General features: G+C 36.5%; 1 protein-coding gene across 3 annotated transcripts; it reads right to left on the reverse strand.

Annotated features, from left to right (window-relative positions):
* Positions 1-515: 515 nt before the first annotated feature.
* On the reverse strand, positions 516-11,828 carry anln2 (anillin, actin binding protein 2). 3 transcript variants are annotated; one of them, XM_058752275.1, is made up of 24 exons: positions 11,694-11,828; positions 11,194-11,259; positions 10,792-10,968; positions 9,706-9,792; positions 9,425-9,597; positions 9,220-9,312; positions 9,034-9,114; positions 8,687-8,816; positions 7,615-8,054; positions 7,214-7,308; positions 6,444-6,573; positions 6,227-6,362; positions 5,966-6,130; positions 5,743-5,869; positions 5,568-5,616; positions 5,374-5,439; positions 5,259-5,291; positions 5,016-5,037; positions 4,825-4,934; positions 4,524-4,577; positions 3,782-3,868; positions 3,235-3,342; positions 2,037-2,173; positions 516-1,862 (listed from the first exon to the last, which is right to left on the reverse strand). In XM_058752275.1, the coding sequence occupies exons 2-24, from the start codon at positions 11,249-11,251 to the stop codon at positions 1,700-1,702; spliced, it is 2,721 nt and encodes a 906-aa protein (XP_058608258.1). In that variant the 5' UTR covers positions 11,252-11,259; positions 11,694-11,828; the 3' UTR covers positions 516-1,699. The 3 variants fall into 3 exon arrangements, with proteins under 3 accessions (XP_058608258.1, XP_058608260.1, XP_058608259.1); XM_058752277.1 differs by lacking the exon at positions 9,034-9,114; XM_058752276.1 differs by lacking the exon at positions 4,524-4,577.
* Between the last annotated feature and the right edge of the window lie 852 nt (positions 11,829-12,680).

A 12,680-nucleotide genomic window follows, 5' to 3' on the forward strand; every position in this document is an offset into this window, starting at 1 on the left:
GTAACATTCTTGAAAATATATTTTGTGTTCAACACAAAAAAGAAACTAGGTAACACTTATTCACTATTAACTACGACTTTACCCTCAATAAATTCTTAATTTGCTGCTTATTAACAGTTAGTAAGGTAGTTGTTAAGTTTAGGTATTGGGCAGGATTAGGAATATAGAATAAGGCATTAATATGTGCTCAATTACTATTATAGTAATATGCATGCTAATAAGCAACTAGTTAAGAGACCCTAAAATAAAGTGTTACCATGAAACTCATACAAGTTTGGAATAATATGAGGATGGGTAAATGTCAACAATTTTCATTTTGAGGTGAACTAACCCTAAAGCTTATTATCTGCTGAATTGTAAAAATTTACTGGATAGAACAACTAGTGATTGATTGTTTAAAGTAATTACTAACCAGCAACTTTGCACATTTAAGTTAAATTAAGTCTTGTAAGAAATGTATTACACAAAAAATAAGATCCTCCACCAAGTGTAAAAGAAAAACAAACACTTCCGGCTTTAACAGCCATATTTATTTTGTAGTACCTTTACCAGGATATTTCATATAGTTTTATATAGTTTAACATAGTAATAGTATGAGACTCTTGGCAAAAACGCATATATGGGATAGACATGGCACAGAAAAGCTTCCTATCAGTTTCACAGTCCCTAGAGTGAAAACAAACAGATACAACGCACTGAAGCTTCAAATAAAGCTCAAAGAAGTCATAAGGTTGTACATCACTCTCTCTCCCCCTGCATGAATTATCATACGGCATTTTCAGACTGACAGCTCTGTAGTGTTATTCTTATACTTGCACATTCCAGATTTTAACCCAAGAACCCCAAACGACCATCAGATTAGGTATAAACTCAATCGTTTAGTTTATGTTGGCCAGACGGTCTCCTAAAAATATAATACACACCTCACTGGATATAACGCATGGTCAGGTACTACCAAAAGCATTTTTGTAGTAAACAATCAATGTTTTTCAAAATCAAAACCCAAGGAGGCTTACTATGAAAATGTCCTCCCAGACAAATTGCTATACAATTCAGGACATACTTCATATTTTCTACATTCAAATAAAAACGATTCTCCCTTCTAGATGAAGACTGCAGTTTTACAGTCACATAAATTGTTCCCAGAGTAATTGAAAAAGCAATAAACATAAAAAGGCAGACAAATGCAGTAAACTTAACTATACCATGTAATAAAGGACACCCTCATACATAAGCATAATCTGAAACAGATTATTGCATTAAAATGTAAAGCATTTCAGTTGATCATTCAATCATAAGCAACTGTCTGAATAAGGCAGGAGATAAATAAACATTCAAATAGGCACTTTGGAGACTTACCTCATGCATTCAAACCAGACTGCTCTTACTACATGGTTTACCTGAAAATTAATGGCAATGGCAAATCCATCTATCCTTACAGTGTGGTAAACCATTCTAAAATATAGCACAATCTATAAGATGTAATGACAGATCAGAAATCTTAAATAAGCCACTATAATGTATGCATCTAACAAAGTAGTATGCATTTATGTAGATTTTGATGCTCTTATGTAAAACAGTTCTGTTTGGCTGCTTCTATTCTCAGAAGCTCTTCATGTATATTTTTAGTGCCGCATATGATCTTCTCTGAGATCTCCTTTCTTAGTGTTACATGGTGAGGGTTCACATGTGTGTTGTGTTACAGGATACTCTCACGAGAGTTTCCGGTGTTAGAGGACGTGCTGGCCCTGTTATCGTTAGAGACAGGCATCCTATTCCACGTTACAGAGTCCAGTAAGATCTGATTCAGTTTCTCCATCCAGTCAGACCTCTCCTCCCGTGTGTCCGCTGAAAACCAGCACCTGAACAAAAGAAGATCATTTCGATTTGAATTAAAACCAATACTCTTATTGCAAACCGATACTAAATGTTAAAGTCATAATGAAACAGAAGTAGCAGATCCTTTCTTCCATATTGTGGAATTTCATTTTTGGCTGAACTCTTTTTTTTTTTTAGTAAATTCATGGATGCATTACTTCTTCAAGGTCTGGCTGTGCTCTTGCTGGAGGGTGTTAGTCTCTACTAATTCAAAGGTGTGGGGCCGTGCACAACACTCTCGCTCCACAGGCCTGACACTGCAGAAGCCAAAGAGAGAGAGACTTCCATCTGCTGGCTGGAAGAGAAGGAATGATTAAAAAAAAAAAAAAAAAAAAAAAACTTTAACGAGGAGAAGGATACACATTATTTACACTAGTGGTCGACCGATATTGTTTTTTTGACAGCCGATGCATTTTGGAAAGCAGGGTGGCCGATATAATTTTATTTATTTAAATTAATATTTAAGAAATTTGAAAATGGATTAAAAAAATTAGTGTGTAAAAATAATCATGCTTATACTTTAAAATGACAGTGTTTTTCACAAATAAATAAATATATTCAATAAAAATATAATTAAAAAGGAAGTAAACACTGTCTGTAACCAACAGTGCACTCAGTATTCTGGGAAGTTTGTGTGCATTGGGAATCATATTTTTTCAAATAAAGCCAAGGTAACAACTCATTTTACATAAAGCACACAGTGAAAATTACATGAATATGACAGTGGGCAAAAGCATGAAGTTCAGCATAATTTAAAATCACGAGTTTAAAGTGTGTCGATCGCAAAAGTCTCCAGTAAAGCTGAGCTCTCCTCCTGTCCGCATTCGATTCTCACGGACCGACCGTCACGCAGAGAACACGCAATCATGCAGGATACAAATGCACACTTCACAAGATCTCAACTAGATTCGACTAAGTTTGTAAGGTTTGTGAACTTAAATGTTCATTGGTCATTCAAAGATTTGTTTAAATCATATAAATGCGTATTTGCTGTATGCTTTCAGCAAACGAGAAAGCATTATGTTTTCCTTTCTATTACTAACAATATAAAAGCAATCGTTATAATAATTTTTTGTACATTTTATTTCCTTTGTTTAACAGTTCTATCTGATTATTAGACAGACTTCGGTCCGTATTAGACAGAACTGTTAACGACGACATCGAAATAGAGGGAGATGGTGAGAACTGTGTGTTCAGGCACTGCCGTTCTCAGCACCGTCAAAATAAAATCCACGAATGCACCGGCCAAACAGAAAAACTTATCGGCTGATGCCGATATTTGAAAAATGCCAAATATCCGCCTTTGGAGACATATCGGTCGACCACTAATTTACACACATAATTGCACAACCCCACCTTGTTGCCCATCTCATTCGGGTAGTTCCAGTAGAGCAGGTGTCCTCCTTCCAGAAGGAAGTAGAACCTCTGCCAAGCTCCAAAGCCATTCACATCCTCAAACATGGTCTACAAGAGGAGAAAGAAAGTTGCAGCATACTTTCACAAAAACGCAGCACATTTCCTATAGACACACTTCATTAAGCAAATAAAATTTCAAAAGAATAAATTAGAAACAAACTGAGATCATAGATGAAATTAATCATTTAAAATAAAGTACTAAAGAGACCTTGTTGCAGCTCTACTATTCAACACATTGAATATTCGTGTGCCCTAAGCCATTCTCAAACTTTCATTCAAATGGATCAGACTGCAACTATGAAGATAAACTGCTCACGTATTTCACATATCTGCTTTACAAATATGTATTGGCAACTGTATTTTCAAATTTTTTGCTTATATACAAATTAGTCAAAGGACTACAGATATGGTAAGTGCCTTTTCCATGTGATAAAACAAGCTAAACAAAACATTGGTCAATGTCTAGAAATTATACACACCAACTCACCAAAAAGCCCTGATGCTGGACGTTGGAGTGGCCCTCATGGTGCAGCCGCAGATAGATGTGACCCTCTAGAGGAGAGAGAAAGGGAACCTACACAATGTAACAAATTGGTTAGTCGCAACACAGGAAAACAACAACAGATGTGCATGTAAAAATACAGCAATATTGTTCAAATTTTTAGTAATGGCTTATCACATTACAATACAGCTTTAAGAAAAAAAGGCTCTAAAACAGCCATCATTTCTGAATGGTTCAAATTTAAATTACTTTTCCAATTGTAGTAACACTCCAAAATGACGATAACATTCAAAGAACATTAATTTGAACTAAATCTTAAATGGCATTTATTTCACAAAAATCTTTTGTAATATTATAAATGTCTTTATCACTTTTGATCAATTCAATACATCTTTGCTGAATAAAAGTGTTAAATGTCTTTAAATTACTTATATATAAATTGTGTGTTACATTTTCTAGGTCTGGAAGTAAAATTCCATATCTCCATAATAAAAAACAGAACATAAGGAGAATAAGAGAGGGTAATCGTGGGGATATTGGTTTAATTTATCCCAAAGCAAGTTATGAATGCCATAATCAGGACATTGTCATTTTATTGACTATTGCACAGGCCAGGGGATTCATGAATAGCAAAAAGATGAACAAAAGGCCCAGCAAACACACTAACACAGAAAATGTGCAAAGCCCACTAAACCAGAAGCAGAGACTATGGTGGAAAGAGTGACACCTTTTCCTGAAACTCATCTCCAAGGAGTCGCCTGATTTTGCCTTCAAATTTCATCTGAGTGGAGAAACAGGAGAGATGGACAGAAACCCAGTTACATGAACAACCACACCACAGTGCAAACACAACACAGAACAACCACTGACCTCCTGTTTAACTAAGTGAAAATTAAGCGTGTAGAAGTGTACGCAATATTTACCGATTTTAAAAAGAAAATAACTGAGTGATGCAACAAGTGTTCAAAAAGGTGAGGACAGCAACACAGACACTCACTAATATGAACAAAGTTTTACTACATCAATACCTTGTCAAGAGGGAACTTGCTCTGTCCCAGTGAATTCAGGGTAATCTTGTGAGAGCCCACTAATGTGAAGTTACTAGAGCGCTGGGCACTCAGACCAGGCAGAGTAGCAGCTATAACGGACGGAAAAGAAATATCATTGTCTGATACCACCAATCAACCAATGATTAAACGAGTAACTGATGAATACTCACAAGTCACACTCTGGTTAGATTTCTAGAAAAACAAAAATAAACATTTAAATGAGCTAAAGCTATCTACCACTCAACAAACATAAAAACACACAATGTGCCCCATTAATGATTTTCTGAATTGTTTGTGAAAGTATTCTTATGTGACAATTCAAAAAGTGTGATTTTATGAACATCATAACAGAAATACTCATGTTTCATTAATGAAGCCCAATGATGGCAAGTAAACAGACAGTAGATACATACTGTGATGCTGTGGAGAATCTTCTTGGGTGTCACCTAGAAACACAAACATTTTGCTACAACTGTGCATTGCCAAAAGTAATAAATTTCTCAACATAATGTGTGAAAGTGTACAAACCCTTGACTTTGTTGAGCTGCGGAACTGCTGAGCATTCATACTGCAGGTATTACTCTGAGTACTGGACTATAAAACAGAGGAATACATAACACCTAATTATGAACAAGAAATTGTAAGTTAAAGCTTGAAGAAAAAATCTCTTATCTTTTAAATTAATGAAAACAAATATTTGCTCATACATGAACTCTACCTACCAAACTGTAGACCTCAACATCAATCTCAAAACTGGAGCGAATGTCTTGTCTGTTGAAGGAAAAGATTCAAACCAGTGTAAATCACAATTGTTGTATTTAAAAACCTTCTCTTAAAGCATTGTGCAGTTTTAAACTCTGACATCAAAGAATCATTGTATGTAGCATGTGGACTCACAGTGTAATAGAAGTCGGGAAGGTGATGGTGTCTCCATTTTGGGCATCAGCAGCTGTAGCCAAAGGCGTTGCCACAATATTACATGGGCCATAACGGATCAAAACGAAGAAGTAGTGCGTTGGACGGCCTTCATAGAGAGAGTAGCCATAAACTGCATGAGAACATTGACCTTGTGCAATGATGATTCATCTTCTTCCATTAATAAATATGAATTCACGCTCACCTGTGCGAGCTGAGCACACAAACTCCACCTTGAGGGGCAGCTGGATGCTGCCGATGCTGACTGTGCCTCTGCAGGGTTGCAGAGGTGCATTCTGGGAGTCTGGTTCACCAGACTCACCCTCTCTCAGCCTGCTGACCTCAGCCAGTAAGGCTGCTCGCTTCTCACCTGCATTAAAAAGACAAATGAGAGCCAAATCAGAACATGCAGTCTCAGCGATTTGCAAGTAGTGAAACAAACTTTGTTCACAAATGTTCCACTTACTGGAGACAAGCAGGAGTTTCTCAGCCTCGGCCTCCTGCTGGGAACCTTTCCCATGTTCCTCATCACTGCAACAGCTCAGAGCCTGCAGCGTCTGTGTGATGATTGTCTGCAACTTGGCTGCCTCCTCGTTTAACACCTGAATGGACCAAATACAATCACCTGCATCAGATCTTGAATGCATGAAGTCTCCTAAAATACCCCAGTATAAGTTTCAAACCTTAATTCTCTCCTTGATGTTGATGGGCTTTTTTGAGCAGGTCTTCTCTTGAACCTGCTTCTGAACTCCAGGTGTCAAGCTCTGAGTAGAAGAGGCGTGGATCTTCCTTTGTGAGCGGTAGGTGTCAATGCTGTTAATCGTAAGAAAAACAATTGGGTAAAAAGGTAAATATCAGTGGTTGACCAATATATAGAGAGTTGAGTGGCTGATCGATATAATACTGATATGCAATACCATTCAAAAGTTTGGTGTCAATTAATATATATTTCTATATTAAATATTAAATAAATTAACACTTATTTGGCAAGGATGCATTAAAATGTTCAAAAATGACAGTAAAGTTATTTATAATGTTACAAAATTCTATTTCTAATTTTTTTTTAAAACTGTTATTTTGAACTTTCTATTAATCAAAGAATACTGGGAGACAAATTACCAGTGATTCCACAAAAATATTTTCAACACTGATAAGAAATATTTCTTGAGCACCAAATCAGCATATTAGAATGATTTCTGAAGGATCGTGTAAACACTGAAGACAGGAGTAATGATGGTGAAAATTCAGCTTTGCCATCACAGGAATAAATTATTATTTCACAATATTACTGTTTTTTTTATTAAATAAATGGCTGATTTATTAGTCTATCACTAGTAAAAACAAAAAAGCATGTACTACCAGTACTAAATACCAAGTTGGGCAAACAGCGTTTGGCAAACTAAATGACAAGGCTCTTGACAAATTATTATTGTTATTATTTAAGTGAGCACACCTGTATAAAGGTGGAACGCTGTCAGCAGGACTAGCTGTCATTTCTTCAGGTGAGGGCGGTTGTACTGATGGCTCAGACGCTGTGATTTCAATCTTCTGTAGAAACATTCAGAAACAGACTTATTGTCTACATTTATATCCATGTAATATTACACTCTTACACTAACTAAAAGGTGCATGTATCTTTCTGTATACATACAATATGATCTTTCCAACTACACAAAGGGAAAATTCAGATGCAAAACACTGCCTGGCATTTAATTTTATATGAAAAGTGGCATAATTATGCTAAAAGGCATTTTGATGAAAATATTTGTGACAAGCACTTGGATTTCATTGACAACATAATTCACTGGATGTCACCATATGAACAATTAAAATCTCTAAAAATCAGACCAATACCAGTGGTGTGACAACAGCCTCCACATATTTGCTGAGAGGAGAAAGAATACAGCTGGGCGGCAGGGTTAGAAAGTCCTCATCACCCATGGTGGCGCTATCCTTCTCTTCCTTCATTTCTCCTTCACCATCGTCAACAGACTGGAGCTCCTCTTTATCTGTTGAAGAATTGACTTCTGGAGTTTCTTCACTCTCTTCACACATCTCACTCTGGTCAAGAGGATCCTCATTTAATGTGACAGTGACCGGTTCCTGTTTGTCTTCCTTTTCAGCTGTGTCCGATTCTGTTTTGTCTTCCTTTTCAGTCTCTGAAGAATTGCTCTCATCTCTCTCCACCTCCTCTTCCTTATTTCCATCTTCACCTTCAGCTTCCTTGTCTGCATGCTGCAGGACATCTTCAAACATCTTATCAATTAGAGCGGAAGTGTTCAAAGTCCCAGGTTCTGTTATAGAAAAAAATGTGGTAAATATGTTAGTTAAAGGGATAGTTCACCCAAAAAGGAAAATACTGTCATTAATTACTCACCATCATATCATCAACACAAATTAAGATTTTTGATGAAATCCGAGAGCTTTCTGACCCTCCATAGACAGCAAGGTTACTACCATGGTCCAAGGCACAGAAAGGTAGGTAAGGACCTCGTTAAACTATGAGTGGTAATTTTATGAAGCTATGAGAATACTTTGTGCCGGGAGGAAAACAAAAATAAGAGTCTACCGCCATTATTGAGAGTACCACGATACAGGAAGAAATCATTAAATAAAGTCATTATTGTTTTTGTTCGTTGTGCACAAAAAATATTCTTGCAGCTTCATAAAATTACGGTTAAACCACTAATGACACATGGACTATTTTAACAATGTCCTTAAAACATTTCTGTGCCTTGACCGTAGTAGTACCCTTGCTGTCAATGAAGGGTGAGAAAGCTTTCATATTTCATCAAAAATATAAAAAAATTTGTGTTCTGAAGATGACCTGAAAGTCTTACGGGTTTAGAATGACATGAGGGTAATTAGTAATTAATTTTCATTTTTGGGTGAACTATCCCTCTAAGTTTTTAGGAAGGACATTTACCTGTCGATATATAAAGTTCTTCACTGGGGAAACGGATGTCCACAGAACATGGCGGTGTGGTGTCCAGGCTTCCATCAAATACCTTACTGTCAAGGTCACATGAGATGAATTCAGTTCCCTTTAACTCGTCCTGCAGAACAGACAAAAGCTGAAATTAGGTTTTGTCCTATAAAACAGCGTAAAAGACAACATTTCTCCAACAAGTGAGTCTGTGCAAACAAATCACAAGTTTGCCCCAGTGAACCTCAAAACCAAGGGTGAGGAAGTATGACAAAACAGATAAACGACAAAAATAGAATCCGAAAAGACAAATACACTTCAACAAATTGTCTCAAATACATGCTCACACTCCCAGGCTGTAATGGAGGCCACTGGGGTTTTCGATTTTTCCTGTAAACCCAGGGAGAGGATGTGGATGGAGATGCCCTCTGGGAAAATGGGGATTATTTACTTTTAAACTAAACTTCTAAATGCTCAAAAACCAGACAAAATTGCACAGCAAGCAGACAAACATCTTAACCTGAATGGCTCACCTCAGTGAGGGAGGAGTCAGACAGACTCCTCTTCAACCAAATGTTTTCTGCCACTGGCTGAACCTTCAACTGACGCAACTCATCCTCACGTGCCTGCATTTGAGACAGTTAATGAGACAAGATTTAGTAACAAAACATATCCTTCTCTTAGAGATTTGTTCCAGAAACAGTTAGAAAAAAGGTCAGATGGGTAGGACAGATCTACCTGGCGGATACGGGAGGCCTCTTTATTGCTGGGTGTCACTGCAGTGTTCAGCTGCTTTTGAATGCCATGCACAAAGCTGGAGAGATTGCGTGTGCAGGGGGTGGAGCGACCGGGGCTGTTCAGTGGGGTTGGAGCTTTGAAGCGCTGCAGGCGAGAGCTAAACTCTCCCTCACCTACCATAAAAATACATTCAGTTTGCCCCAATTCAAGACTTAATAAAGAATTCAGTGAAAGCAGCAGCAGTTGAGAAGTGTGAAGCCTATGTGGAAGAAAATTCTTACCGATGTGACAGATCTGCGAGGACACGCTGCCGGTGCAACCCTCGGACCCGGGGTCAGACAGGCAGCGCTGGACTAACCCAGTCCCACCTGATCACACAGAAACAAGACTATTCATTCCTAAACTCTGGATATATAATTACACTACATAAACATGCTTAAAAGCATATCAACAGCACAACACTCTCCACCCTTAGACAATAAAATGTAAAAGTGCAATATGAAAGCGAATGAACAGTAGTTTATATTCAAATTTACATATTAGGAAAAGTGCATATTGTAGATGATTTAATTGTTTTTTCACAAGTTTTAGTTTTTTTTGCATTTCGCTTTAATAGCCATGCATTGGGACATTTACAATTACATTTTAAAAGTACAAATATTTAATGTAGCCTACATGCAAAATACAAAATGCATAATAATAATAATAATAATAAGAAGAAGAAGAAGAATAGCATTACAAGATTATACAAAAACATATTTCTAAAGTGTTAGAACAAGGTGTTATTAATAGATATATTTAATAGGCTTACATTATTAGTTACATTCATTTAATGGTATATGTAATAGGCTTGCTGTAACAAATGGGCATAACGAACATATTTCCATGTGCAGTGACAACAAATATGACTGTGGTTGCTGCTTTTTTTTTTTGCATGCTCCTCTGATCATAAGATCATTTGGATTAAGCAACGTTTAATAACCAGAGAGGCTGATTATAGTGGACTTCAGAAAAACACAACATTTTGCAGTGAAAATATAGCGTTCCATTCCCAAATTTCCAAAAAAGAGAGGGTTGTCACTCAAATCGGACAACACAAAGAGTACAAAATAGACAAATAACAAGAATGCAAAAAGTAAAACATTGTTTATATTAGGAAACATTGTGTACCAGTTTTGCTTCATAAATCAGTATAAAACCTTCTAAAGCAAAATTAAATTGAAATGTAGCCTACTGGAAAATCAACTTGCTACGTTAAAAGACATGGGGTTGGATGAAAAATAGCAACAACAAAGAAAAAAAAAAAAGTTTTAAATATACTTGAATTGCCAGTGTGAGTTTACAAAAGGATAAAACTGAATTCCTACCATCTCGTCTCTGGCTGAGTTGCTGGACTCTGGAGCGAATGGAGGCTATGGCAGGAGTGTCTGGTTTCACCTCCAGCTCTGCCAATCTCAAGCGTGTCCTGGCAGGGGATTTCTTGGGGTCCAGGTTCTCCTCTCCCCCTGCTACCAGCCGCCTTTTCTTCAACACATTTTCAAGTTCTGCAAAACATTTTATAACTTATAACTCACACTGATATCATTATGTGGCATTACTGACAATGCCATATAATCTTAAACAGTGTATATAAAAAATAAAGCTCGGTTACAAATTAATGCAGCTGACATATCTTAGACTTTGCAACAACTGACAAATTACTATACTCCAAAATGGTTTGTAGTATGTTTGAAGAGTGAAGGCGGTGACAGATGAGAACACAGTCCTACCACTAGAGGCTGAGGGGTTTTCCTCCAGTGGATCTCTCGGTCTCTTTTGATTTTCCATGTTAACACCTGTCAGCAGAAAAACAGCTTCAAGTTCAACGAAATTAAGTTTAATTTAGACTTTAAACAGTCACAAATCAGGTGTATGTGACGTATAAGACTGTGAATTAAAATCATTACATACAGACGTGTTACTAACTTTGTTTACACAGTCCTGTAGAACCATTTATATGGGTTCATTTCAAACGTTCATATCACCATCAATAAAGTCGTTATTGTTATACGTCGAGTTTTCATCTAAATAACTTATATCGTATAACTTATAACTGTCACCGAGACATTGAGGCCGAAGCGCTGCTAGCTAACGTTAGCAGTCATTGTTAAACAAAACAAAAGACGAAATCCAAAGTGGTCGAAGTAGTCGAGAGTAAAATGTAATTGCATTCGTTTAAATATGTTAAGTCATTTTTGTCGGTTTCATTGTTAAAATATAACTTTCTTACCTCAGTAAAATAACCGTGTCAGAGTTTGTGGATTTTTCAAACGTCTGCGTCTGTCAGCTGAGCTCGAGCGTTTGAATTTCCGCGGGCGCTCCGAGCATGCGCAGAGCAGCAGCTCACGTCAAGCTCTCCAGAGCCCTCCAGTGGATTGACAGCGTTATAAAAATTTAGAGATTATTTACAGAAATTTAAACAATAATACTTATACCTGTTATGTCATTAGATGTTGTGTAACATATACATTTAAGCAATCAACTGAAGCAAAACTTTCTGTAAGCATCTAACTGCCTCCTCATTAAAAAAAAACAACAACTATGCATTCGCTTTTTCTGTTCTCGGTCATTCTTCATTTGTGGTGGCAAGTGGTGTCCCTCTACTTTACTACAGTTGAAATAAACTTTGTATTCTGTAGGGTTTTAAAACACATATTTAATTGAGTTTTAGAGATTGCATTTGTAACAAAATATGGATGTTCCCACCATACCTTAGAGAGGTATCATGGAATGTAATTGCAACAATATAACATTTTTAACACAAATAAAGTGGTTATGTTGTGAATACAGATTTTATTTAACATGTACAATTTTATTAAATTGTTTTAAAAAATACATATTTTGTTATATTTAAGAAGAAATTTGTGTCCCCCAAATTCATGTCTGTGGTGTCACCAGTGTTTGATTGAAATTATTAAAAAATCAAAATGTCCTTAAGCTTTCATTTTAATGGATATAGCATATTAAACTAATTTTAAATGCGTAGCAATATATTTTATTAGAAAAAAACAAACAAGCATTTTTACAAATCCTCTCATTTGCCACCCCAATTGAAGAATGACCCTATTATCCTTACCTCTTTCTTATTGTAAATCGCTTGTTTGTAAATCGCCACAATTGTAAGTCGATTTGGATAAAAGCGTCTGCCAAATGAATAAATGTAAAATCTACATTCTCATAAGAAAGCAAATAACTTTTCTACACGACTACAAATGTG

Source organism: Onychostoma macrolepis, chromosome 18, assembly GCF_012432095.1.
Source record: "Onychostoma macrolepis isolate SWU-2019 chromosome 18, ASM1243209v1, whole genome shotgun sequence".
Lineage (NCBI taxonomy): Eukaryota > Metazoa > Chordata > Actinopteri > Cypriniformes > Cyprinidae > Onychostoma > Onychostoma macrolepis.